This window comes from Phalacrocorax aristotelis, chromosome 10 (assembly GCF_949628215.1).
Source record: "Phalacrocorax aristotelis chromosome 10, bGulAri2.1, whole genome shotgun sequence".
In the NCBI taxonomy this organism is placed as follows: Eukaryota; Metazoa; Chordata; class Aves; order Suliformes; family Phalacrocoracidae; genus Phalacrocorax; species Phalacrocorax aristotelis.
The window spans coordinates 24,340,113-24,367,945 of record NC_134285.1 but is presented as its reverse complement, the minus strand read 5'-3'; the positions used below and the strand labels follow the sequence as shown (position 1 = coordinate 24,367,945).

The 27,833-nt window shown below is 53.1% G+C and overlaps 1 protein-coding gene across 1 annotated transcript in view; it reads left to right on the top strand.

Moving 5' to 3' along the window:
• The window catches only part of LOC142062822 (ankyrin repeat and fibronectin type-III domain-containing protein 1-like), a 235,807-nt gene that overhangs the window by 172,565 nt on the left and 35,409 nt on the right, over positions 1-27,833 (top strand). Inside the window, exon 5 of the mRNA XM_075105883.1 lies at positions 19,886-20,014. Coding sequence (XP_074961984.1) covers positions 19,886-20,014 — 129 coding nt within the window. The remainder of the gene's footprint in view (positions 1-19,885; positions 20,015-27,833) is intronic.

Genomic DNA, 27,833 nt, shown 5'->3' with positions numbered 1-27,833 from the left:
CCTGGATCGGGGTACATGTCCTTGGAGGGGCCTGGAAGGGGGCGAATAACAGAGACGAGCACTGATAGCTACAGAGATGAGTCCTGAGACTGGACTGATCTCATCTGAAACATGTGGGAAAGATGGTGACCAGCACTGGAAAGGACAGATTTGGCTTCATTTCTGGAGCTTGGAAGGGAGCGGAGGAGGGATTGGGGAGTTTGGCCCTTGGTTCCTTGGAGTTGGCTGGCCCATCCTGAGAGGTAATTTGAAAACATGAAGATAAAAAGCAGCAAGGAACCTCAGCACCACATTTCCCTGCCTGAGAGCTTTGTTGGATGTAGCCCACCATTGCTTCAGAGGCCGTGATGCCGCCTCAGTCCCACAGCCGCATGCACGGGGGTCCCCATGGCCCCACTCTCTGTGGGAGCCTTGGAGGGCAGAACAGGAGCACAGGGTGCCGGGTATCTCCCTTCTCTGGCTGGCAACCCTCTATTATTAGGGATTTTAGCTTTCTGTTTCTACATTGACTTATTGTCAGTGTTTATTTTTAGCTCCTCCGGTGCCTTGCAGATTCCTCGAGGGATTCTTTCTCTCCCTCCTACAGGTTTGTTTGTAATGTAGCTGTGTTGATTTGAGCTATGAGCAGGAGCTTTCAACGCTGGCGGGGGCTGCACTGTGGTGCTTGTGGAGCAAATTTCATTTGTGGGTTGATCTAAAGTTGATGGGTCCATGGGGTCTGGGTGCCCTGGGGCAGCCACCCCTGCAGAGACTGGGGTGCTGGGAGGGAGCATCGCTCCCACCTACAGCTGCTGGTGCAGATGCCTTGTGGTCATCCCTCAAAATCACTGTCAAAGCATGCCTGGTGGCTGTTGTCCCCCTTGCTCTTCTCAGTACTGCCCTCCCTGAGATTTCTCTCTTTTCACCCCCAGGGGAAAAAATTCAGATCAGCATCACCATACTGGCTGCGAGGAAACAAAACTCAGGGTCCTCCTGCAGCTCCGCAGCCAGGTTGGATGGAAATTTTTAAGTGTTTTTTTAAAGCCCTGCATAAAGTAATTCAAAACAAGTTGTGAGTATATTTTGGACTCCGGTGGAGCTGTCGTCGTCGCCTCACTTCGCCCGCTAGCTGTCCCAGACAAAGGCTCACTTTGAGTGTACCCTTCTGCAGAGCAGGGGGCAGGGAATGTTTTCATTCCTAATTTAGAGCATCCGTCCCGCTGGGGCCCAGCCCCCCCGTCTCCCAGTGAGCACGGGTGCAGCACTGGGAGCCCAGGGACTCTCTGCAGCGAGTTTACCTGTCACCACCAGCTCCAGGGCTGTGCTAATGTGTTCGTTAGAAAATGTGACTCTTTTTGGACTTAGCCTCTTTCTTCTCACCCTGGGTTGGCTCTCAGTGGGGGATGTGTGAAGGTACAGTTTGTGCTCTGTTTTTTCCAGGCTTTCTGTTATTTTGTAGAGGAGGGTAAGTTTGCTTATTTTTAAACACCTAAAATATAGGTTGATATTCAGTATAGGTTTGCTCTTTTTCCTGGGGAGAGCCAGCACTGGGAGGTCCTGTTCAGGTATGACTTTGGTGGTGGTAGCTCCATCACCGTGGCCCCAATCCAGGAAAATGCGTTTTTCTGAAGCGTTGATCTCCACAGGCCGCTCTTACCTTGGGAGATGAGCACATGCTTAAGTGTTTTGTTGGCCCTGGTCCTGTAAAAGCAGAGTCCCTACAGCAACTGAGGGAACCAAAGCGAATGATTCAAGCAAATTTGAAGGCCACAACAGTTAGATCCCCTTGCAGCAGCAAGGCTTGAGCATCATGGTGTGGCAGCTCTTCTTCCTCTCCGTGGATTAACCAGCTGCAAGGAGGAGTAAGGAGAGCAGGCACTGTGGCTGCACGTCCCCAAGGAGTGGGTGGTGGGACGTGCTGAAGGAGAAGATGGGGACCAGTGCCTGCAGTGGTGTTCTTGGTGGCTCATGTTTTGCAAAACCATTGATCAGCCATCACCTAACAGTGCTTTCTATCATGATCAGTTTATGGCTGGCTGAAACCACATCCAGGATTAGCAAAGAGGCTTGGGCTACCTCTGTGACAAGCCTAATGCCAGACTCTGCTTTAATCAAGCCACCTGCTGCTGGAGGTGAGAGGTTTTGAACTTGGTCCCAGGTGCTGGGAGGTGCTGGGACCACGGCAGACTTTCCCCTCTCTTCTCTCGGCTGTTTTCCTTTGGGGTCTGACTGCAGCTTTACTAGGGTTGAAGTTGTCACTGAGGCTTTTCCGATCTTTATTTTTATAATGTTCATTAGCACAGTTCCTATCAAAGAACAGCACGTTCCCTCCCTGTCCTCGTTTTCTCAACGGTTAATAACCCTTTGCTGCTTTGGCTCATTTGGAAAAAGAGACAGTAGCTTTGGGAACAACTCCTGGTATAATAGAAAAGACGTCAGCATTTTCAATCTGATCTGAAAAGCGGCCTTAATTCAAAGAGAGGGCTCAGTGAAATGGCTGCAGAAGTCCCACATTACGTGTCTGGGGAGCATTGAGCCAACCTGTATCAAAACGTGGCAGTGCACGTGTGTTCTTCAGCTGCTGGGAGATGCTCTGAACCCAGATGGTTGCTTTTCCTTTCAGAAGTGGGCTGTAACAGCAGCCTCCTGCTCTTCCCTTCCCTCCCTGAGGCTCTGCTTTGGAGATACTTATTGCTGAGGCTCATGGTGCAATGAAAACCCTTGTAACAGGGTTGAGTGGTGCAGGAGAAGGCCTAAAGTGCAAGAGATCATACAGCAAAGGCTGAGCTGTTGCATGTGCTGTGGGTATCGGAGGCATGTGTTGAGGAGGTGTGTTTTGACTGGGGTTGGATGGGCGGTGGTTGTGGTTTCTGAGCATCGGTTCTGCTCCTGAAGCCCCCACCATCTTCCTCAGTTGGGTTGTATCGGCACTGAGGAATGGACTGAGGACACCAGACTGAGTTTTGAAGCAAGCAGGGACAGCCACTGCAAGACCATGCTCCAAACCTTTTGCCTTGGGTGGGATGGAGCAACTGCCAGCATTGCAACCCAAATGCCGAACCCATGGGCATTAGCGACACAGCCCCATGCTGAGGATCCACAGGTATTTACTGGAGGTAGGGAGCCTGCTGCTGGTTTGGGGAGAGTTGGGAGACCACCTGCCTGGTGGGACCCTTTCCTATGGAGACGGGGTATGCACCAAGCCAGGCTGAGTCACCTCAGAGCAGGGAAAAGGCTGTGTCCATTGTAGTTTCAGTAAATCTGGGATTTAGTTCCAGGGGAGATCAAGATTGCTGTGTGAGTTTGGCAGTCAAGGTAAAGGAAGCAAGAGGCATCAGTGTGATGCCCTAGATCTTGGAGATGAGGTCTCCCATCTCACCTGTTGTGGCCTTGAGCATTTCAGGGTACCTTTTGCACTGTCTGTGAAAAGCACAACTGGCCCAGAAACATCTCCAGCTGCTGTTCTCCTCCAGAGCAGAGGACCCAGCTCTGCAAAAAAAGAGGCATCTTTCTGCAGAGCCTCCAGAAACTCAACTCTCGGCTGCAGCCCCCTGTGGACCTGCTGGCTGGTTGCATCAAAAGGCAGCTTGCTCTGAGAAGTTGGAAAGCACTCGCTCTGTGACAGCTTGGATGGAATTGCAGCAAGGTGTGAAGGGTGCTGTGTCCTGGGGCACCTGCCTCCCATGGTGTTCCCACCCCACAGGCAGCGTTTGCCATGCACCAAGATGCCCTTTTGTCAGTGACCTGCGATGTTTTCTGTGCTGGAGGATGGAGGGGGAAGACAAGACACTAGAAAGCATCCATGCTGCTATTGCAGGTGTGAATAATCCACCTCTTCTTGATTCTCCAGGGCTACAGGTTTTCTCCAAGGAAAATCCCTCCTCTGGTTTATCTTTCATTGCCAGATGTTTGCTTTCTAAGTGGCTGACACCAGTTTTGAAGACTCCGGGCTCCTGCCAGCAAGCACTGGAAAGCATACCATGCTGGGTTTAAGTCAGCTGGTGCAAAGTCTTACATCATGGGTTTGTCATTGTGTTTCTGCATTGTCCTTGTGTTGGTGGGCAGATGTTGTCCAATGGCAGAGAGGGACTTGCACAACCATGGAGCAGTCTCACGGTCCCACGTGTGAAGTCCAAGCTCATGATGAAAGGCAGATAGTGAGAAGGTCACCCACCATGGCTCACATCTCTAGCGTTGGCTTTGCTCAGTGGTTGTGGTCTTTGCTGCAGGATTCCTTGGTTGGAAACGAATGTCTCATCTCCTTCATCACTCCAGGCTCAGTCCAGGATGAGATGCAAACCTCTCACATCTCTGTCCCTCCACTGCTGCCCTCAGTGTGGTCATGCATGAAGGGCATTTTAGGTGTGGGAGCTCTGCTGATGGGTAGTGCCTCATCTGGAGGACGTCAAGTGCCGCTGGTTCTCCTGCTGGGAGGTGACCCTCTTGCACAAAGAGGCTCCTGTGACAGAATAAAATGCCTTTCACTGACCTGACTGGCACAGCCATCCTTCATGGGGTCTGAGGAAATGGGTCTGATGGTGAGTTAATGATGCTCTGCATGGCATGGTGTGGTGCAGACAGCTGTCTTCTGAGGAGTTCAGCTGCCATGGGTGTTCAAATACAAAGGCCAGTCCCTGCAGACCTTGGGGATAGGTGGATAATAGGAGTTAATCGGGAAACTGAGACACAGAGACTTTAGCTCATAGGTGAGGCTGTGCAGCCCAGACTGGTGTCCTTTGATTTTCATAGTACCAGGTGCAAGCCATTGTGCTACATCCTCTTGCAGCCTGGCCTGGAGGAGGACCCCATCCCTATGATCAGTCTCTCGCTGTGGCCCCCCACCCGGCCAGTCCTTGGCCAGATGCTGGATGGAGACATGCCCCCCACAGGGACCACATCTCTGACAGATCACAGCGAAGTTCCTGGCCGTGGAAATGGCTCTGGCCTGTCCTGCTTGGCTCATGCTGCAGTGCATCCCTCCTCCCAGTCATTGACACTTGGCTTTTGGGTTGCTCGAGTCAGAGCCGAGGCCGTTGGCCCTTCCCCGAGGGCGGTGAGTGCCTCTTGCTCTCCCTTGCCTCATTGCTGGAGTCCCTTGTGCCCCAGGCGCCAAGGAGCTCTCCTCTCACTTGGCTGCAGAAATGGGCTCAGCATCCCAGAAACGCAGGCTTTCATGTGGGAGCCAACAGTCACACAACCTCCATCCAGAAACCATCATTATCGGCCGCTTGCTTTTTCTTGGTTTCTTTGAACTACAGCTCCCAGGATGCCTGAAGATATGCAGACATCCCGAAGACAGTGGTTTCCCATAAACTTTTGGGGTTTCATGCTTTGCAAGCAAGAATGTTTTTATTGCGTTGCAAATCCCTTCAAGTCCGTCAAGCCTCCGTGGCGCTTCCCTGCCATGGGACAGACACAGTGGCTGGAGGCGGCCATGAGGGAGGCACGCCAAGGGCTTTTTTTCTCCTGCATTTTTCCCCTTCTTGCAAGAGGGACCTTTATAAATCCCTGTCATGTCTTTTCAAGGGTACTTTTGGACTGAGAAGAAGTTTGGACAGGCTATGATTTGCCTGCAAAGATGTGTTTCCTGTTCTCCTTGTCCCTGTTATTTCAAGGGCTGTTAAGCAACGTCCGGTGTCCCTGTGCACATTGCTGGGCGAAACAGGGGAGATGCTAATGGGCAAGTGCCTTGGGCAGGTTGGCAAGGGGTTTTAACTGAACTGGGAAGAACTGGGGATGCAGGGAAGAGAAAAAGATGCAGATTCATGCAGTGGTGCAAGAGAGCCCAGCAGGGCTGGGATTTAAATCCTGATGTACTCACAAGACCTCAGGGATACCAGAGAGGGAAATTTTCCTTTAGCATGGAGAGATGTGGTTCTGTGACCTGGTGGGTCCCATCTGCCAGCCCCAGCGCAGATCTGCCCCTCAGCCAGGTGAAGCATCGGGGATGGTGCATGCTGTGTACAAGTCCCATGGGTGCCCCCACAGCTCTGCATCTTCTGCTGCCCGTGCTGGGACTGGCAGGAGGGTGCTGGGAGCAGAGCAGGGTCCATGGCATGGACCTGGCTGCCCCTAATAATCACTTTCTGTAGGAGAGGAAACGCAGCGGGCAGAATAGGGCTGGGTGTAACTCGGTAGCATTTTATGGCATTGTTGTTCTGACCATAAAAATGCTTTAATTAGTTTTTCCCATTTGGTGCTGGTGAACACCAGTCTTGTTGTCAGATTCATGGTATTTTGCCTTCCTCCTTTTTCCCTTTGGTTGGTTAAAAAAAAAAAAAAGTCCAGGATCCTCCATGGGTTGGATGTTAATATATATTTCTTCCATAGGTGCTACATTACCAGTTTGAGGAGCTTTGTGAATGAAACACCAACCACCCAGCTCTTGCAGGACGCAGCACAGGCATGGGTTAGGCTGTGTGTGTCCCCATGGGACGTGTCCTGGCCCTGCTCTGCCCTGTTTCTGAGCAGTGAGGCCAGCGGGATGCTGCTGGGGATCTGTTCCTGGGCGGGTGTCCCGGTGCCTCTGGGGTCTGGGCTCATTCCCTGCTGCCCTTGTCCAGTCCTTCCCTGCAGCCCCCCGTGCAAGCACCCCTGCACGCACAAGCACACCCATGTGCACAAGCACGCCTGTGTGCACACACAGCTCCTGGCACCTGCCTGCCTGTCCCGACAGCGAGTGATGGTGGCAGGCGGTGTGGTCCGCTGGAGGAGGTGGGTGCCAGTCCAGAAAGGAAAACCGTCAAGGCTCTGTGGCCGGCTCGTGTTAACCACATCACTCCTCTCCTGCACTTGGAAAAGCCTGGCCGACTGGCAGCCCAGAATAACAAGCTTTCCCATTCCTGTGCGCAGCATCAGACGCGGGGCCATTTAAAACAAGAGCCGGCTCCAGCACGAGTGCAGCGCTCAGACTAAACAGCGGCTTATCCCCCTGGGGCGGCTTGTCCCCTGCAAAGGGGGATCAGGCTGAAGTCACAGCTGCTGGAGCAGATCGGGACAGCATGGCAGGGATGCCGGGACGGCATGGTGGTGCCTCACTGTGTGTGGGCTGAGCCTGAGCGGCAGCCGGAGTAAATAGAGGAAGATGAAAGTTCCAGGAGTCTGAGCCCTTCAGGGACCTCCTCACCCATCCATGCTGATTGCACACAAGGAAAGAGATTTGTTGGGGTTTGTCCTTTTCTCACTTTTTTTCCTTTATTTTCCCTGATATCTTTTAAATCAAGATAAAAGCTTTAACTGCTAAGGGGTAAATTCTGAAAACTAGCTACCAGGGCTGCATGCAGAACTCTCCTGTCCCCTGGCAAGATAGGAGCAAGTCTGCACATTTCTCTGCCTTGGCAGACGTACAATCAAGCATGGTCACACAGCCCAGTTGGAAGAGCCCAAGCTCTCTGTCCTGCTGCTCAGGAAGGAGTGATATCTTCACTAAAAATTATAGTAAAGGGAAATGATAGAATTCTTAAAAATAAGCAGAGTGATGGGAATTTTGCCCAAGGAAAGGTATTCTTGCCCATTTGATTTTGTAGGTTTTATTTAACTGTTGTCTGTAAATGACTGGACTTTTGTTTCTAAAGTAGATTAAGCTAATTTTGAGGGTGAAGCATATTGGTACATGCTATTAATGAAGTGGTGCCCATCAATGATATGCTTTATGGTAGGGAGTCAGGAAAAGGTCTTTGCTTACATAAAATCATAGAATGGTTTGGGTTGGAATGGATCTTTAAAGGTCATCTAGTCCAACCCCCTGCAGTGAGCAGGGACATCTTCAACTAGATCAGGTTGCTCAGAGCCCTGTCCAACCTGACCTTGAATGTTTCCAGGGATGGGGCATCTACCACCTCTCTGGCAGAAGTGCTCACCAAGCCACTTTCAATCCTTTACCAGCAGTTCTGGCTAACTGGGGAGGTTCTGGTTGACTGGAGGTTAGCAAATGTAACGCCTATCTACAAGAAGGGACGGAAGGAGGATCTGGGAACTACAACCCAGTCAGCCTGACCTCGGTGCCAGGGAAGGTTATGGAGCAGATCATCATGAGTGCCTTCATGAAGCATGTACAGGACAACCAGGCAATCAAGCCCACTCGGCATGGGTTTATGAAAGGCAGATCCTGCTTAACTAACCTGATCTCCTTCTATGACAAGGTGACCCACTTAGTGGATGAGGGAAAGGCTGTGGATATTGTCCACCTGGACTTTAGTAAAGCCTTTGACACCGTTTTCCACAGCATTCTCCTGGAGAAACTGGCTGCTTGTGGCTTGGACAGGCATACACTTCTGTGGGTGAAAAACTGCCTGGATGGCCAGGCCCAAAGAGTTGTGGTGAATGTAGCTAAATCCAGTTGGCAGCTGGTCACAAGAGGTGTTCCCCAGGGCTCAGTGTTGGGGCCAGTTCTGTTTAATATCTTTATCGAAGATCTGGACGAGGTGATTGAGTGTGCCCTCACTAAGTTTGCAGATGACACCAAGGTGTGTGGGAGTGTTGATCTGCTGGAGGGCAGGAAGGCTCTGCAGAGGGATATGGACAGGCTGGATCAATGGGCCAAGGTCAATTGTATGAGGTTTAACAAGGCCAAGTGCCGGGTCCTGCACTTGGGCCACAACAACCCCAGGCAACGCTACAGGCTTGGGGAAGAATGGCTGGAGAGCTGCCCGGTGGAAAAGGCCCTGGGGGTGCTGGTTGACAGCCGGCTGAACATGAGCCAGCAGCGTGCTAAGGAGGCCAACAGCATCCTGGCTTGTATCAGGAATAGCGTGGCCAGCAGGAGCAGGGAGGTGATCATGCCCCTGTACTCGGCACTGGTGAGGCCGCACCTCGAGTACTGTGTGCAGTTTTGGGCCCCTCAGGACAAAAAGGACATCAAGGTGCTGGAGCGTGTCCAGAGAAGGGCAACGAAGCTGGGGAAGGGTCTGGAGAATGAGTCTGATGAGGAGTGGCTGAGGGAGCTGGGGGTGTTTAGCCTGGAGAAGAGGAGGCTGAGGGGAGACCTTATCGCTCTCTACAACTACCTGAAAGGAGGTTGTAGTGAGGTGGGGGTCGGTCTCTTATCTCAAGTAATAAGCGATAGGATGAGAGGCCTCAAGCTGCACCAGGGGAGGTTTAGATTGGATATTAGGAAAAATTTCTTCACCAGAAGGGTTGTCAAGCACTGGAACAGGCTGCTTATGGAAGTGGTTGAGTCACCAACCCTGGAAGTATTTAAAAGATGTGTAGATGTGGCACTTAGGGACATGTTTTAGTGGTGGACTTGGCAGTGCTGGGTTAATGTTTAGACTCAGTGATCTTAAAGGTCTTTTCCAACCTAAAGGATTCTATGATTCTGTCTGGTCAATCTGTTCCAATGTTTCACCACCCACACCTTAAAAAATTTCTTCTGTATATCTAGTATAAATCTAACCTCTTTTAGTTTAAAACCATCACCCCTTGTCCTATCACTACAGGCCCTACTAAAAAGCCTGTCCCATCTTTCTTATAACCCCCCTTTAAGTACTGAAAGGCCACAATAAGTTCTCTCCGCAGCCTTCCCTTCTCCAGGCTGAACAGCCCCAACTCTCTCAGTCTGTCCTCATGGGAGAGGTTCTTCCAGCCCTTGGATAATTTTTGTGGTCCTCCTCTGGATCTGCTGTCTGTCCTGTGCTGAGGACCCAGAGTTGGATGCAGAACTCCAGGTGGGGTCTTACCAGAGCAGAACAGAGGGGCAGAATCCCCTCCCTCGACCTGCTGCCCACGCTGCTGGTGATGCAGCCCAGGATACGGTTGGCTGCCTGGGCTGTCAGCACACACTGCTGGGTCATGACCAACTTTTCACCCGCAAGTACCCCCAAGTCCGTCTCTTCCTTTAAGCTGTTTTACAGCACCAAATGGAGATAACAGGATCTTAATGTGACAAGCTGGCAGGCATGGAGATTCCAGTCTAAATACTGATTAGAGTCTGGAGAGAGAGGAAACTTCCAGATCATCTTACATTGTCTTCAGGATCCCACCTCTTCCAAAGGTCTGCAGCCCCGTTCATGGGCTGCATTCATCCTGGTGGCTATGGGGTCTCTCAGCAGCATGTCTCACTGCCTCCTTGCTGTGCTCACCCATGGGATGCTTCCTGGCTTGTACCCACGTGGAGGTGGGTTCCCAGCAGGACTGTGTGTGCCCATGGGTGATGAGGATGCCCACAGAGGGAGATGATACTGGTGTGGGTTCCGTCCCCCAGCAGTGGCACGGGCATGCTGGGGGGCTGCAGGGCACAGCATGACTCACCAGGCTATGGGCACGCGTGCCTAGCATCTCTGTTCCTGTGCAGACAGCTGTTGGTCAGAGGGGGGACAGTTGTTATTGTCAAAATGCAAATGAATAAAATAATTGTTTTGGCAGAGGATTTCTAGGGGAAGGACATGCAAATTTACCTTCCGTTCAGAGTGTACATTGGTATTAAAACACAATGTTTGAAAGACAAAAGAAAGGAACATTTTAATTTGGGACTAATCAGATGGTTCCTTCTGCTTGGATTAGCATCAAATTCTTTGCACTGAATGCTGTAAGTTTGACAAAACTCCAGTTTTCAAAGAAAAAAAGAAAAAAGTTCTAAAAATGCCATCCATTTCCAGGGATTGTTGCTGCTTTCATTTGCCTCTGCTGTTGTGAAACGACTGGCCTGGTCTAAATAATGGACAGGCCAACAGGAACAGGCTTTGGGAAATGCAAGTAGGATGTGTGGTTGGGTTTCTTCCGGGATGCTGCTCTAATCTGGCCTCTAAATAGCTCAGAAAAGTCAACCTGGGGCTCTGCTCAGAGGCGCAGAACCCAGGAAGTCTGGTGGGACCTCAGAGCACACCTGAAGAGTGCTGGCAGACCTCGCTGTCAGGGTGGGAGCAAGTGGGCAGCAGGGTCATAAGGCTGTCCAGATTGCTGACGAACGCTGCACTGAAGGGATGTGTTGTGCTTCCTTGGCCTTTTTTATAAATGCCCTCCAAATAAAACCTTTCTTTCCACAGCACTTAGAAACAGCTGCACTGCTTATTTAAACACACCCGTGATGTATCTCCGTCCTTTCCCCCCCGCTTCCCTTCTCCTTTCATCCTTGGATATACCTACCCGCCTTGTGTTGCAGATCAGAAATAGAGACTAGCCACCGACTTGCTAATTGTAATGCAGCCTGATAATGCCAACTATAATTAGCTGTACATATCAAATCAGTATTGCTGACGGAAGTTTTTTGTGACCCTGTTATCATACTTTAAATAAAGGATCCCATCTGCTCTGCCCAGCTCCTTGCTGCAGAGCCAGGTCCTGCAGAGCCCTGCTTGGTCCTTCCCAGAGAAGCCAGCACAGCATCAGTCTTGCTGTCTGCATCTGCCAGGCTTGTGAGGAGCCAGGCCTGGCAAAGCAGCGCTCGTTAACAATCTTTAAGCACTGCTTATGCCCCCCAGTATGTGGCAAATGTTGGTGACCACCAAGAGATTTGCTGCTGTGAAGTCCCTTCCCTGAGCCCCAGTCACCACAGCTGGCTGGGCATGCTGTGCTAGCAACATGGGGCTGCCATTTGTTGCTGTTATCAGGGTTTTGCAGCTCTGATCTGTCTTTTCTTTATGGTTTTAGGGCACTCACCAACAAAGTGGTGGCTCAAGGAGGAATGGTTCTGGTTCTCTGAACCATTAGCTGTCTCAGGATCACCTTGTCTAGAGCTGCAACATCATGTCCCAGGGCTGTTAGACATCTCTCCTTGTTCCTCCTTGTCGAGGACTCTAGCTTCTTTCTTTACCATCTCATGCAACTCCTGCCACTCTTTCCCCATCTGCAGCATTCCACTGTCCCTCTCTCTGGCCTTGGGAAGCCTTTGCATGCTGGCCAGCTGTCCTCCCCTTGCAGCAACCCCCTCATTGGTCCAAAACAGGCATCACCAGCTTTGCTTGGTCCCATCAGAGTGGCTGTTTTAGCTTGTGAAGACATCCTTGGCAGGTGGGTGAGCCAGCATGCTCACAGAGCTCATCCCCTTAGCAGTGCAAAAGCCTTTGGCTTCTTTGCTGCAGCATCACCCAACCTCGCCACATCACACAGCTCACAAGCCCAGTGTGACAGCATACGGTAAAGTTTCCACATGGGTGGATATGCCCAAATTCATCACTTGCTCAAACTGTGGCTGCCTGCAGTGGCTCCGTCATGCTGTCTAATCTGTCCTGATCTCGTCACAGAGGTAAACGTGCGCCTGTTACACTGCTGTGTGGTTCAACACTGCTGTGCTCTGTGGGGGAGAGATTTCCTAATGTAATAGCCTGCAGGCGGACTTTGGGCTGTAACGGCATCAGATCTCACAAACTAATCACAGTTCAGTTAGCCTGAGAAGTGGGACACTGAAGTCCCAAAGGAAACCCAGGGACATGGAGAAACTGGCAATGAGTTCCTCTCCCTGCGTGGAGCCAATGTCCTGCCCTTTGGGTAAGGAACCAAACCTCCTGAGATGCTCTCTGCTGCCCTGCCGCAGGGAGTGCAAGCCCACCTGAGTTCCTGTGCCACTGCCTTGAGGAAGGCACCTCACTGCTGTTTGGGTTGAACTGTTGTGTTCTGGCAGATCACCCAAGCTTCCTGTTTCCAGCCCTGGGCGGCGTCTGGGGAGTGGGGGATGAGCCTCCCAGAGGTGCGGCAGAAGGGCTGTGTCCCGTACAAGCGTGGGAGTTCATCAGCAGAAGCCCTGGGTGGGCAACACTGGGAGGCAGTGATGGTCGAGTGCAGCCAGCATCTGTCCTTGAGCTAAGGGACACATTGAGGGCAGGCTTTGGTGAGGGGGTCCCCAGCACTTCCCACCCACCACTCGCCTGGAGCTAAGGTGTGCAGCATCCATTTGGGCTTGGGAAGTCCCTGTGGGCAGTGTCTTGTGCCTGTCACCTGGTGACCCAAAACAGTGGTGGAAGAGCTCAGTCCCTGTGTTGTGCACCCCAATCCCAGACATTGCTCGTGGATTTAGGAGATTGAGGAGGAGGAACATGAGGAGAGTGGAGTGTGTGGCTGTCTGCAGCTCACCAGATTCCCTGCATTGTCATCCATGAATCCATGGAGATCAGAGACCGGTGGCCAAAACCACCTCCCTGAGTAGTTATGACAGGGGCAGGACAGTCTGGCAGCATGGAGGGGCTCTTGGGGCTTCCTCCTCCAAAGCTCGCCTGAGGACCCCAGACGTTTTGGGGCAGTTTTCAGCATCACTACCTCTGCTTTCTTTCTTTCTCAGTCGGAACAGATAGCAAAGCAGGGCTGTGCAGGGTGGCAGGGGCTAGTGGTGTCCTCTGGGGATGCCAGAGGGGTTTGGTGGCATGTTGTTGCATCAGGAGTGCCACAGAACCAGCAGAGGTGAGCCTGAGGCATTGCTACCTTCTTACTGGTGGTCCCTCTGCAGCCAAGCCTGGTCCCCCTCATCCAAGCCTGGTCCCTCTCATCTGAGCCCGGTCCCCCACCCGAGCCCCGTCCCCCAATCTGAGCCCAGTCCCCCTTGCCCAAGCCTGGTCCCCCCATCTGAGCCCAGTCCCCCCCATGCAAGCCCAATCCCCCTGGCCGAGCCCACGCAGACTCGTGGTTATGTAAAGCCCCGGCGAGTGCGACCAGGAGATTCTTCAGTGTCGGAATCTGAGTCACATGGGGCTGTTTTATTTCCCCCTCTGCTAATCTCGTTTCTATAGAAACAAGATTGGGAGGAAAAAAAAAAAGAAAAGAAAAAAAAGAGCCAAGCACAGAGCAAGCGAGAAACCTGAGGTGATGGGTGAGGGAAGCGGAGGTGGCAGATGAGGAGGTCGAGCAGCGCGGGAGGGAGCAGGGGATCCTGGCCGGGATGGGAGCGTGCCTGTGGTTGTGTGCGTCGAAGGGACAGGGACTCTTCCAAAGAGCCACTCTCAGATGAGCTGCTCCTCCGGCGGCGGGTGATCGGCAGAGCCGAGAGGGAAGGGAGCAGAGGCTGTGCAGGTGAGTGAGCATTGCCCGCGCAGCTCCTGGGCATCTTTCCCCAGCACGGCACGGCACGGCACACCGCAGCTGTGCCTGGTTCACTGGGGCTCCTGTCCCTGGCTGCTGCTTTGGGGACATGCTTGCGGCTGGAGCTGCGGTCGGTGGGCACCATGCCCAAAGCATGCCGCTGCAGCGGGCTGGTGAGCAGGGTTTGCTGGAGCGGTGTTCGCGGTCGACGCTTGCCCAGAGGCTGGCTACCTGCGCACGGCCATGCAGCTGCGCACGGTCCCTTTACAAAGCCTCTCTCTCCCAAAAGGCTGCTGCCGGCTCAGGAAGCACCTTTCCAGCTTTGATTATTTTTTCTCTATTTTATTCTAACTGCACCTGTGCAAATAAAATGCTCACAGGAGCCAAACCCTGCAACTGCAGGAGTGAAGAGAGCTGTGGTTGCTCCCAGCCCCACTCACTCCCAGCTCTGACTTCCCAAGGCCAGGCTGCAGCTGGGATGCCTGTGGGGATAAGCCCAACTCAAAAGCTGGTTTTGCAGTGACTGTTCCCAAAGGGAGGACCAGCTGAAAATGCTGCTGTTCGCCTGCTGCCGAGTGGCTGGGCTGCCCACGGCCGCTGCATGGCTTGTCCCAGCACTTTTGCTTGCCTGTACTAATTCAAGAGGCTGGCAGCAGCTTGACGGGAGCTGTGTTAGTTCAGAACCACGTACAAGCACATGCTGGCTCCCGAGTCTCAGGCTTGGGAGCGCAACAAGTGGGAGTTATTCCTGTCTGGGCTAAGATATCTCTATCTCTGTGGGGTGGATGGCTCATGCCAGTGTGGTGGTGAGGGCTTTGGCTGGGTGTGTTGGTGGAGCAGGAGTGTTGCTGGTGCTCCCAGTCCTGTACCGGTGCCTGCACCAGCACTGCCTTGTGACCTCAATCATCCTGTGCCCGTGGCACAGTGCAGCTGTGCCCGCAGGACCACAGTCTGCCCTGCAGCTCCAGCCACAGCATGGCTGGGTCTTGCAGTGCCAGAAGCTGGGTGAGGTGCTGCATGAGCACCCAGGCTTCTGTGGGCACATGCTCACTCTGACAGCTGCAAACTGCTGAAATGCGCTGCTTTTTGCAGAGGCAGCCCGCGGTGTCCCTCTGAGGGCCACTGCAGGGGAGAGGGAGGGCTGTAGAGCTGAGGGGACAGAGATTTTGCTTGTCATCGGTTTCCAGTTGTGATGTGGCGTGGGGGATGCAGCGGCGAGGCATTGCAAACCCCCAGCCGGACTTGTGGCTGTGCGTGGCTGGTGAAGCCAGAGGGATGACTAAGTCAGCTTTGGGAAATGTCATTGCTCATCTGCCTGCACGGCCAGCAAAGGAGTGGAGGGTGGCGCTTCAGACCCTTGTCCTCATCTGAAAGGGCAGCTGGGTGGATTTTTGTGCTGGGATGCTGTGTCCTATGATGGCTTGGCAAGCTGGCTGAGCCCCAGGCAGGACAGAGCCGGGCTGCCAGCCTGCTGTGTCTCTGCTCTGCCTGTGTTCCACTGCCTCAGCAAGCTGGGGGCTTCGGCAGTCACCCATGCTGGGGTCAGACCCCCAGAAAATGTGTGTGGTGAGGGAATGGGCATCAGGCTGGTGTTACACAGCATGTTCAGGCAGCACAGCTGGCATAGGAGCTGTGCCCTCACTGAGCCAGAGTCTTCCCCCATGGCCAGGCTGGGCTGTGTCTGCAGCAAGGGTCCGAGTGCTGCTCTGGGTACCCTCCACTCATCCTGGTTGAACACCCTGGTGGCCACCAGCACACACCAGGCTGGGGACAGCATTGTCCCCATCTCTCTTCAGCAGCAGCGTCTGCCTCTGGCTGCCCCTGCCTGCTCCATGCCTGCAGAGAGGGCTGGGTGCTGCGGCTGGTGCCAGGGGGATGTTTGCCACACCAGGTCCTGCAGCCCCCACATGCACACAAAGCGGTGGTTTTATGCAGGAGATATCATGTGCAGGCTTTGCATCCCCATGCCCTACCAGCAGCAGTGTTCCTGCCTTGCCAGCACTGCCAGCTCTGCTCTACTGGGAGGTTTGGAGAGGAGAGCTGAGGATGGGTATTGCTGCAAGAGTCTCCAGGGCTGATTATTATTTCTGGGGAAAAGATGCTGTGTTCTGCCTTAAACGCTGACATGGGACTCTGAACATGTGTAATCTGGCTGACAGATGGCAAGTCATAGAGGTGTGATTTATGATAGAGCACAGTAGCTGAACAACCTTCTCTGGTTGTCAGGAGACAATTCTTCCCAGTGCTGCGGTTGATGTTTCAATTGATGGTTTTCCCCGCGTGTCCCCTTGGCTCCTCAGCAGCATGCAGGGACCACCGGGGAGCCTTGGCAGGTGCTGGCACAGCAGGCTGGGTCTAACAAACCCTGGCAGCACCAATGCCGAGCTGCTGCAGAGGTGCTGTTTCTTATGGTGGGGTGGGCAGCTCACCCCAAATCCTGCCCAGGCTGGACCATGAGCATTCTCGGGCAGCAGGCAGGGCTGGGGGAGCGGTGCTGGCCTTGTCCCCGTCCCATGGCTGGGATGAAGCTGGGTCAAGGCAGCAGTGGCTCTCTGGCTGCCTGTTCCCTGAACCAGCACCTGTGGTGCTGAGCGTGCTAGTACTGATGGGAGAAGGCACAAATATCTTGCCCATGAGTGAAGTGCACAAGAAGACACATGCCAACAGCCATAGAGAACCTGCCTTACTCGCATGGCCTCTCCGTGCCTCTGTTTCCCTGCCCCTACCTTTGGATCCCTAACGCTGATCTTTCTCAAGGGACAGAGGCATCTATTAGTACTCAGAAGGCACTTGGGAAGTAAAAGTGTTGTCCCAGCAGCATCCCCCTCCCTGTGTTAGAGTCTTACCACTGCTGCCACCCACAAAACACAGACCCTGGGCACAATGCCCAGCATGGCTGCAGGAGCATCCAGACCCCGGGGGACCAGGGCAGCCCCAGTACGAGGAGCTCAGGGAAGCTGATCCACAAGCAGGGCCTCGGTGGGGCAGAGCAGGCTGCCGGCGTCAGGCTGCATTTGCCTGTGCACAGCCATGGCAAAGCAGGTATGATTCATTCCCTCTTCTGCAGTACAGTTTATGTAAAGCAGCACTGTATAAATAGCCAGATGATATTGTAATGTGCTCCTGGATTTCTAATTAGTGATGCTTCTGCTGGAGCTTTTGGGTCCAGCAAAAGTGAGAGGAGGCAGTTTTGTACCAGGTTAAGAGAAGCTGGATGAGTTGCTGACAACTCTCGAGGAGGAGGTGCTGGCCCATCAGAGCAGTTGCAGCTGTCTCCCTTAACCTGGCTGTGAGCCGTTGGAGGTGGTGGGTGAACTGCTCTGTGGCTAGGCAACTGCTAGGCTCGAAGGCTGGTCTAGAGGGTGAAAGAAGCACCCAACATCTCAAGATTCTTGGTCACCTTCTGGCTTGTGCAATGCCATGCACAGGGCTAGTGACAGTGGGGCCGTGTGCCCCCAAGCACCCAGGTGGCTTCTCCAGCCCCACTGGCACACCTTGCTTGGGATGTCCCTACCCACAGGGACTTATAACGCTCCTTCATGTTGAGCTCTTTTGGCACACCACTCTCTTTTCCCCTGTCAGCTCTTCTTGGCAGATGCTGTTGGCTCTGTCCAGTGGCTTGGGACAGGTCAGTGCATCCAGGTAAACCAGATGTTGGTGTGTAGCTGTCCCGGGTGTGTAGTTGTCTGGGTGTGTAATTGTCCCAGTGGTGCTGATCGCAAGAGGCACATAACTGCACAGCAGAGGCACTTGTTTGTTGTGGGGGACAGCTGCCTTCCTGCATCCATACAAGTGGTTTGGGATTTCCCAGTCCACCATCCCTGCTGGGGACCAGTTTGAGAGGGGTGGTTGTAATGGTGCAAGGAGCATGGTGGGGATGGGGTGGGCATAGCAAACATGACAGCGTTCTTCAGGCAGTCCCCAAATACGAGGAGATCAACCACCCCAGTGTCCTGGCAGCTGGAGGTGGAGCCCTCACCCCTGCAGGGTAGCAGGAGCCTCTCTTGGGGAGGTGGAAAGCTGGGCAGCATTAGGACTGCTGCAGTGGGAACAGTCAAATGCTGCCAAGAGATGCTGTAGGAAGCCAGCAACACCCATTCCCACCACCCAGCCTCATCCCTGGGTCAGCCCAAACCCTGCTCACCCTGGGGTCTACACTGCCCTGGGGGCTGCTGCAGAGCATCAGCGGACAGTGCCCACACCTCCCTAAATCGGGATCTTATTCATTACAGCCAAGCTTTGACACCAGATCAAAGGAGAGGTGAGGTGGTGGGGATGGCATCAGTGCAGGGCTCTGATCGATGGGCTTTTACAAGGCGCCTGGATCGCTCCTCTTCGAACGCCTCTTCCTCCGGCTGTGAGTGGGGGAAAGCTGGGGTTTGGGTTTCTTGTTGGATTTCTTTTAAGGCAAACCTCATCCTTTACATCAAAGTAGTATTTATTCTCAAGAATGTAAAGAATGACCCTGGAAGGTCTAAGCAGCTCTTTCCCGGTGGTGATCGGAGAGACGAGAGCCTTCTCCAGAAAGCTGTCTCCACCCTGTCCCCAGCAACAGCGATTCATAAGCCAAAAAATAAATCAATAACCAGAGTTAATGAATTGAAGATGTCTGTGTTTAAAATGTATCAGGAAAGAAACTGTTAGCTGGTCGTGGTTGGCTTAATTATTGTGAGGAAAGGCGGGGAGCTCTCATTTCTGAGAAATACCTTCAGTTCTTTCTTTTGTGTAAGGTATTTTGTTTGGTTGAAGCTGGTCAGAACTCCAGAGGAGAGACGGATTGGCTTCAGCAATGCGTGTAGGTTCAAAGTCTGCCCCCAGGTCTGTCCCTTGTCCCCTGGGACCTCTGTCAAATCACTCCTGGCCGCTTCCCTGCCCAGCCTGGGGCTGGCCGAGCAGTGGGAGTAGGTCGTTCTGGCACAGGACCAAAGGAGGAGGAGAGGCAGCGGCCATGCCAGTGTGCGTGGCAGGGCAGGCAGATGGCACCAGCGCCACCGGCCTGGTTGTGTGCCCAAGTCAGGGTTTCCCAGCTTCCCAGGCCACTTGTCCCTTGCTCCTACCTCTGCTCCCAGTGAATTGGCAGCAGGGACGAATTGGTGCCACGTTCGGCTGCAAGCTGGGGGTGCCAGCCCTCGGCAGAGTGGGCACCAGGGTCTCTGCATGCTACATACTTAGGGATGGTGTGGTCGTGCCTTGGGACAGTGGTTCTCTTCTGGAGAGAGGTGGGGTGGAGGGAGGGTGAGCAGCATGGCCCCAGAGCCTGGGGATGCCCTTTTCCCTGGTCCGAGGAACTGGCAGCAATACTGGAGCATCCCACCCAGCAGGAAGGGTCTTTGTCGGTGCAGGCAGGTCCTGTGGCTGAACCCGTTTGCTTGTGGGTGTTTCCTCTGAAACATCTCCAACACAGGCTGATTTCCATGTCAGCCCTCAAGAGGAAAGCTGTCTCAGTGTTTGAGGGCCCCAGCTGGGAGTCCACAGGGGTTCTGATGCTTCTCTGAAGGAGCGTGTGGCAGTGTCAGAGGTCTGCTTTGCCTTTCTCTGCCATGCTTCCCTGGCTGCCTGACCCCTCTTGAGCAGGCACTGCAAGAAGCAGAAGCAGCTGTTGTTTCTTCAGCGTTGGCCATCACTGGTTGGCATTTGTGCAGAAGCATATCACCTAGGGAGATGATTTTTCTTCAGCAGGAAGCAGGACTCAGCACTAACTCAGCCTGGCAGGCTCACAGCTTTGGTTTTGTTAACACCATGCCATGGACCCGTGCTGGTCCTGGCTTTGCAAAGCAATGCTAAACCTTCTACTGCTCCATTTCTTCCCCCCAAGGCTGGTGCCACCCCATTCCAGTGCCACTGAGCTTCCGGGAGCCCTCTCCTTTCAGCTCCAAGCATCACCTGACTTTGTGCCATGGACCTGCTGGTGGGAGCCAGGGTGCTTCAGTGACATTAACGCCTTTCCTCTCCCCTTCCCCAGGTCTGAAAGCAGCCTCTCTAGGTTTGCCCACCGATTGTCAGTTAAGCAGAAGCAGGAGAAGAGAAGGAAAGCTGAGTATGCCTCAGCCGAGCTGTCTGCCTTCCGGCCCAGGTCTCTGAGCATTGAATGGTAAGAGCTGCAGGACAGGGCTGGGGGAAAGGAGCTCCTGCCTCTCCAGCCCCATTCCTGTCTCCTGTCCTCACTGCTGCCACTCTCTGTCCTTGTCCAAGCAATGTCCTGTGGGACAACACCCCTTCAAACCCCTCCATCTGCTGCAGAAGTTCCCCCAGGGTATCAGGCCAAAACATTTCCCCTCACCCCAGTGCAGGGAGCAGCAGGGAGCCCTGGGCAGCTCCTTCCTTGGGGGCCTGAGCCATGGGGGTGTTTCAGGGCTCATGTGGGATGCAAACGTGCAGGTCTGCTGGGCTGGGGCATGTGAGTGCACGACCTCCAGCAGCCCCCACTGCCGGCTTCTCCTCTCCTCTCTCCTTCCCTTCCCACCCTGTGCTCCTTATAGGAGCCACCAGAGGATGCATCCCGTGACCCCTCACTGCCCGATGTGCCTCCATTGGATAAACCAGAGCTGAGAGCCATGGTGGGACAGCTGCAGCCAGCGTGGGGCAGTGGGAGCCGCAGGGGCTCCCTTGTGGTATCATGTCTGGGGTGAGTGGTGGGAGGGTATGGGGCTGCCCCAGCACCAGCCACCCTCCAGGGCAGCCCCATTTGCCTACCCTGGAGGGATGCTGCCTCCTTCCCTGATGCTGCTGCTGTGGTGCCCATGGGGCCCCTCGTGCTGAGCACAGGTCTCAAACTTCAGTCCCCGCTCAAGCAGGGAGTAATTTATCCTGGGTTTCTAAGCTCTGATGCAACAGCCTTGGAAGCAGATCACAGTGAACCCTCCCAGCATTAGAGGTGACCTGCTAAGGATATTTAAAAGAACTAGAAATTGCATTGCTTTCTGCTTCCTTAGATGGATAAAGGAGGGTAAAAATAAAAAAAAAAAAAGAAAAGAAAAAAAGAAATGCTTAGAAATTACAAGAATGTTGAGTTTGGTTTTTGTTTCCCCTGCTTTTTTTGGAGATCTTTCTGGCATTTACTGTATGTTCTAACACTTCAGTGTGAGGTTGTGGAGTCCTCCTCAAAGGCTTCCTCTATCTGTGAGGTTAGTTAGGCATCAAAGCTAACTAGGTATTAAATGAGGCTAGACAAAGAATTTAAGCTATTTGGTGACAGATTGCTTTCTTCTCCAGTTGCACAACTTACTTTCCTTTGCTGTAACCATGTCATCGGGGAAGCTGTTCTGCAATTACTATGAATCTTCCAAATAGACAAATATGTGAATTTGTAATATGCCAAATAGGAAAAGAAGCAAAGAAATTATTAAAAACAATCAGAGTTTCTCTTTATTCATAAAAAACAAGCAAGAGAAGTCAGTACATCTCTTTTCTCCCTTTAAATGTCCCTTTGAAGCCCCTGGATCCCATTTTAGCCCTGCTGTGTCAAAAGGTATATTTGTGGTACATTTTCACTCTCTCTGTAATGTTTTCCTGGGGAAACCATCTGTCTTGTGTTAGTTTGCAAAGCACCTTGTACTGCAGCAACACCGCAGCAGTGGTAGATGATGCTATTTTATGAGGTTTTTGTAAGCCAGCTTGGAAATGAGCTCTTGGTGAGGCAGAATCGCCTTTGCCTTCAGTTTGCCACATGCCATCGTGTTGGAGATCAAGGCTGGAAAGCACGAGGCCTGAAAGAGAAAGACCTGATGTCACCACTCCTGCAGGGACGTAGGCACAGAGGTCTGGCCAGGGGGAGGATAACTGCCCTGCGGTCGTGGGTTTTATCCATGGCTGGAGACATCTTGAGCTGGGTCAGATGTCCAAGCTGGCAGCTGGACTCGGGTGGGCCGTGGTGCTGGGACTTGGGTGCTGGGGCTCTTTGGCACTCAGCAGTGGGACACAGCAGAGGGGTGACCCAAGGGGAGTGGGCAGCAGCAGGGCAAGGACCCTGTGCACCGCCTGCTCCCCAACCATCTCGACATGCTTGTTACTCCTCTCCCTGTTGCCGTGGTTAAGCAGACAACCTCGGAGCTGTGCTAGCTGTGTTGTTGCAGTGAAGGAATTTAATTGGCTTTTACGTGCACACAGCCAAATTTCCAAAGAGCAGCTGGGGGCACCTGCACACAAAGCATGGAGAGCTGCCTCCATGGCAGGACAGGCACGCTGCAGACAGGTTTTCACGCATGCAGGCAGTGCATGTGGCTCATCCACATGTGCACAGTTGCCCTCAGGGAGGCACTCAGAGGCTTTTCCCATGCAAGCACCAGCCTCCTCTGCAGCTGTGTCCTGCAAAGGGGGCACCTGGCTTTTTCCCTGGTGTGAAACATCATTTCTTTGCATCCCCTGTATGTCTTCAGGGGTCCGTGATCATCATAGTGGGATCAGCATCCTCAGTTAGTCGCTCCAGACTGTTGTGCTGCACACAGGGGAAGGACCTTTGGACTTGCAGGTGTTGCTGCCCCTGCTCACCCCACACACGGGAGGTCCTGGGCTGCTGGGCACTGTGGCTGACAGAAAGCATGGCTCATGCTACTGCAAATCTACAGATGCCTACGTTGACTTCCAGGGCAAATATCTACATGCACCAAATCTGTATGTATTTATAAGCTTAACTGAAGGTCACCACTGCATTGTTTTACCTGCCTCTGTGCTCATCCCGTGTGGGTAGATTGGGGATGAAAAAGCGGTAGACCATGTTTTCCCATATCAGCAGCTTCTGAGAATCCTGCCCATCTTAATCCCAAGGCTTAAAGGCAAGGAAGGGCTCCTGGACCTGATGTTACCTGTTGCCGAGGAGGAGGTAGAGATTATAAGCACAACATCGTCAGTGCTCATTGCTTTGAAAATCTGGGAGTCAGTCTCGTGGAGGGATTAATGTTTTCTGCCTGAAATTCCTACCAAAACACCGTCAGTCCAACCCTGTGCGTCTCTGCCATAGCAGAAAGCATCCCCACGTGGGGGAAGCTGAGCCAGTTTTCCAGCATTCCCAGTTGTTCAGGTACTCAGGTAGGGCTGGATGGAGCAGAGGTAGAAGAGAAGGAGCTGTACAGTGTCACAGTGTCTGCCTGACATCGTGTACCCTGCGCTGAGCACTGCCAGGTAGGATGGGGACGATAGATCCCTTCACCTCCCCTTGGCCTTTCTCCCTGTCCCTGGGGACACCTCAAAGCCCTGTTGGGCAGGGTGCCTGGGCAATGGCAGCTCTCGGGGCCAGGAGATGCAGTTATTTGCTGCCACAGTAAATAAGGTGCTGAATGTCCTGCGCTGCCTACCCCAAAGTGCAGGGATGCTCCTGTCACAGGTCTCGCGGTCTGTGCGTCCGTCGGAGCACATCTCCCCTGTTTGCTGGGTGGGATGCGCTTGCGGGTCGCGTTTCTCCCTGGGCACAAGGCAGGCTTTATTCACACAGCATGTGTTTATGTGCTGCACTGGACGAGCAGAGCACGGTCCTGCTCCTGAGCTCGGCCGTCAGTGAGCGAAGCCTCGTTAGTTCCACTTATTTAAAAAAATTGCTGGGGAGAAGGGAAAGAAGGCAGGGAAAAAATGAAGTATTGAGAAAACACTTCTTTCATTCATATGTTGTTTGCTGAAATAAATACTTCATTATTAGGCTTTATTTAAGCTATTTTTTTTTAAATCCAGCACCACAAAGTCCCCAGTGTTAGGGCCTATGAATGTGCTGTGTCACCTCAGCCCGTTGCTCCCATGAGCCGGTGTCGAGGTGCTCAGAGAGAAGCACCACAGGGCTTTCCCAGGCTTGGGGAGAAACCTTGGGCTGCTCCTGTCCAGTTTTATTTAGCTTTGCTGATTTTTTTCTCCTCTTTGCTAGATGGTGCGTGCTGTGGCTCGCAGGGCACCGAGGCAGTTTGAGTTCCAAATGAGGCAAAAACTGGCAATTGAGGCAAGGAAGGATTTGAGGTCCAATTTATTAAAGCTCTGCTTTCTGCTGGTCTGTGATACTAATCTAGCTCCAAAGCCTAAATAGCATGAAGGCGTGCGAGACAAAAGCACTCTTTTTTGAAACTCACCACCTTCTGCTGTTGGAGTGAAGAAGTCAAAAGCTCGCAGCTCCCATGGAGACCTCCCACTGTCCCTACAGCAACCCCAAAACACCAGCAATCCCTTTTTTCCCCCCTTAGGGTGGATCAAGGCAAAGAAAGCCTCCTCTCCTCTTGTGCATGTCACCTGAGAAATGATCCATGTTTATCTTCCCTTTTAAGCGTGTCTTAATCCAATAAAAGGACTGCAATTTGCTGGTTTGCTATTGCGTGTGCACAGCCTGGGAGCCTCTGTCCCACTCTTGCATCCTTCCAGCTCTGGTGCTCATCGGGAGTTCCAGCCCTGTCAGGTTTGTCCTCCTGACATCCATTTGTCTCTTCATTTTCCTTCCCTAGCTCTTGGTCTTCTTCCATTTCTTGGTTTTTCTTCTTCCATTTGTTCCTCTGATTGTGTTTCCCCCCCATGCTCCTTTTCCCATACTAACCTCTTGTTGTCCCCCCTGACTTTCCTCTCTGTTTTTTTTTTCTTGATTGTTGTCTTCTACTTGCTGCCTTTTCTATTTGGGCTCCTCAAGTTTTTCATGTCAGACAGCCTCCCTGCAATTCGTGGTCAGAATAGCCTATTCCCATGGTGGAGCCGGAAAAATGCAGCACATTCCTTGCTTCCCCCATCCCCTTATCTCAGTTCTGCTCGTTGGCTGCCCACCACGAGCTGTTAGACAACGCTGGCAGGAGCATGTTGTCTGGTGGTTAGAGGCAGCCAGCCGGCTCAGGTTCAGTCCTGCCTGTGTCTTGTTTTGCTGCTTGACCCCTGGCACACTGCTGAATCTCAGCTCCTCGCTTCCCCCCTGCTGTCCAGGGGGATACACAGAGCAGCCCCGAGCGCAGAGTGTGCCTGCTCAGATGGGAAGGTGTGGAGTGGTTTTCCCGTGACACCCCAGCACTGGGGCTGAGTGTAACGGCTGGCGGGCATCCTTCTATGATGGGACCACAGTGCCATGAGGGCAGGAGCTGCAACCGCTGGGCACAGGAACCGCGCTGGCACCTTTGGGCTGACAGAGATGGCATATGCTACTGCTGCCATACTCTGCCCTGTGTTTCAAGTTTGGTTATAATGCAAAAAGTTTTTAATGGAAGTGTTTTAATGAAATTTATTTAAAATTTTATAATGCAATAGTATTTCCCCTTTGGGTTAAATTGGTCTCATGCGGTGTGGAAATTCTTCCTAATTTGCTGTGCTGGGGCATGAAATCCAAGCCATGGAGGTGCTCAGCTCCCTTCCATAGCTGCTCTCAGGCTGACGTGGGCAGGCAGCATGGACGACCTGTCTCATTGGCAGGCTTCTCACCTTCTGGCACCCAATGCCATGGTCCCAGGGGGCTGCAGAGCCCGTGGGAGGTGCTGAGCTGCCGCTGATCTGTCTGTTCCCAAGCTGCTACTGCAAACCTCGATGAGAGCCTTGCACTGTTTCCACTGCAGTAGTCTGTGGTGGTACAGGACTTTCCCCAGGACTCTTTGCTTGACAGTTGCCTCTTTGCTGGGGCAGCCAGCATGCCCTACTCGATCTGTCTTACTCCTGACTTACACTACACATCCAAGAGGAGGCTTGGAGACACCTCTCTTCCCAGCCGAGGAAGCTCTTAGCCTGAGTGAGGGAAAATGAGAGGGAAATCCAGGCCTTGAGCCTTTCAGTGGAAAGGGAGGAGTGCCAGAGCCTTGGAGGCGTGTGGGCATCTGGAAGCCAAGAGATGCTCTGGGCAGGCTGAGACATGGGCACCACATCTGCACCGGCTGTGGTGTGAGGCAGCCAGCCTTGCTGAGAGCTTCGCCTCCCCCATCCCGCCGGTCCTGGCCATTGATCCAGGGTGAAACACAGCTGCCCCTGGCTCAGTTGTGCTGAGCGCAGGTCCTGGACGGGCCGGCACGGCATTGAAATGAAACGCGAGGCGCTTTGTCTCGACTGGGAGCGCTTTAAGCCCTCGCTCGGGAACAATGGCCAAGCTATGGGGTCATTTGTTCTGGTATTTCAGCAGCTCCTCGTGATTTATGGGATGTTTTGTTCTGCTGCTTGTCTTAGCTTCCCCCTCTCCACCCTCCACCCTCCCCGTCTCCATCCCTTCTCCATTTCAGCTCCTCCTCCCCCCACTCCCAATTCCCCTAATAGCTGTGGAGCCTCTCTGCCTTATGAAGTCATGGTATCTGTGACTTATTGAATTAGCTGTATGGGAGCTGGACGTCCATGCTATGCTGTGGTCTGCCAGGGCGTCCCGGCTGCCCAGGGAGCCAGCCTGCAGCAGGACCCCTTGCCCAAGGGCTCCATGAAGCCTGAGCTTCCCCCTGGTGTGGCAGATTGACGTTGCCATCAGCAGGCCACTGGGAAGTCATTTTACAGGTGATAAATGCTGTTGAGAGGAGCTGCAGCCCCAGCACACAAGGATGGCCCTGTCTGCGGAGACCCCCCTCTACAAGGGCAGGAGTGGGGCCTTGGCTGCCTGCTCCCAGTACCACCATCCTCCCACCGTCCCAGGACACCTCTCCATGGGCAAGGGGGACATTGGTTAGGGAGCCACAGAGCTTTGGGTGTTGAACTAGGCCTGTGGTTCAAGAGCTTGACTTTATCCCCGGCATATGGCATATGACCATATGGCTATGGTCAGTGCTCCGGGGGGTATGGAGGCAGCATGAGTTTGCCCCCCCCCCAAGATGGTGGGGCAAGGACTCACCAGTGACTGTGAGACACTTCCTGATGGGGATGGGGAGGAGCGAGCCCTCAAAATATCTCCCTGAAAGTTGGGTTTGCCTTTAGGAATGCATTTGAAAGGAATGATTTATTTGCGGAAAATTATCTTTTATGCTCATTACCTGTGAATCATCTGCAGACAGATAGAGGCTCAAGGGTAACTGCTGTTCACAGTGATACCAATGCTCCTGCTGCAGCCTGGACAGGGGCTTTGCTGTGGCAAAGGAGCCGCGGTTGATGCAGCTCCACTTCTGCCACCCAGTGCTGCCGGCAGGGAGCTGGGAGCACCCTGGCTGGTGGGTGTGAGTGGGAAAGGAGGGCAGCACAGGGAGCGTTCAGGGACGTCCAAATCTGTATATATCTGTGCAAGGCTTGTGCCTCTGCTCCTGATGCCACAAGCCTCCATCATGCTGTTTTCCCCCTCATCTGGGGAGAGGCAGCTCAGCTTGTGATTATGATGAGGCAGGAGAGGTTGGGAGAAGACCAAGGGCCGGATCCTCTCTGCATGCAGCGTTGTGACCTGGTGCAGCAGGCACTGGCTCCAGCAGGTCCAGCAGTCCCATCTGCATTTGTTTCTCATGTCACTTCAGCAGGAAAAGATTTAGCCCTCTGGGCAAGTGGGAGAAGGAATATGTTCAGAGAAGACTGATTTCCAGGTTCTCCCCTTCTGGAACCAGAGGCCTCAGCCAGATCCCTTCCTCACTGAGAGCACAGGAACCAAATATCATTTATTTAAAAGACAAATTTAAAATATTGTGTTGAAGTGTTGTTCTGACCATTTCTCTCTGCTGGTAGCTGGTACCTCTAAGCCCCACTAAGGTCCTCAACACACTTTGATTTCTCTCGAATAGCCCCCATTTAGAATCATAGAATTATTTAGGTTGGAAAAGACCCTTAAGATCATCAAGTCCAGCCATAAACCTAACACTGCCAAGTCCCATTTGCCTGATTTGTTTTGTTTTATTCTCATCATCTTTCTGCCATTTCCCACCTTGGATCTGTAAAGCAGGATGGATGGCGTGGTCCCTGCTGAGGAGTGCGGAAGGTACTCTTCATCCTGCGGAACCTCCACTGGTTGTTCTCCATGGATGTGTCCATGCCTGGAAGGTGTCAGTTGCCTAGATTTGTACAGCAGGCAGCCCAAGCCCCATGGT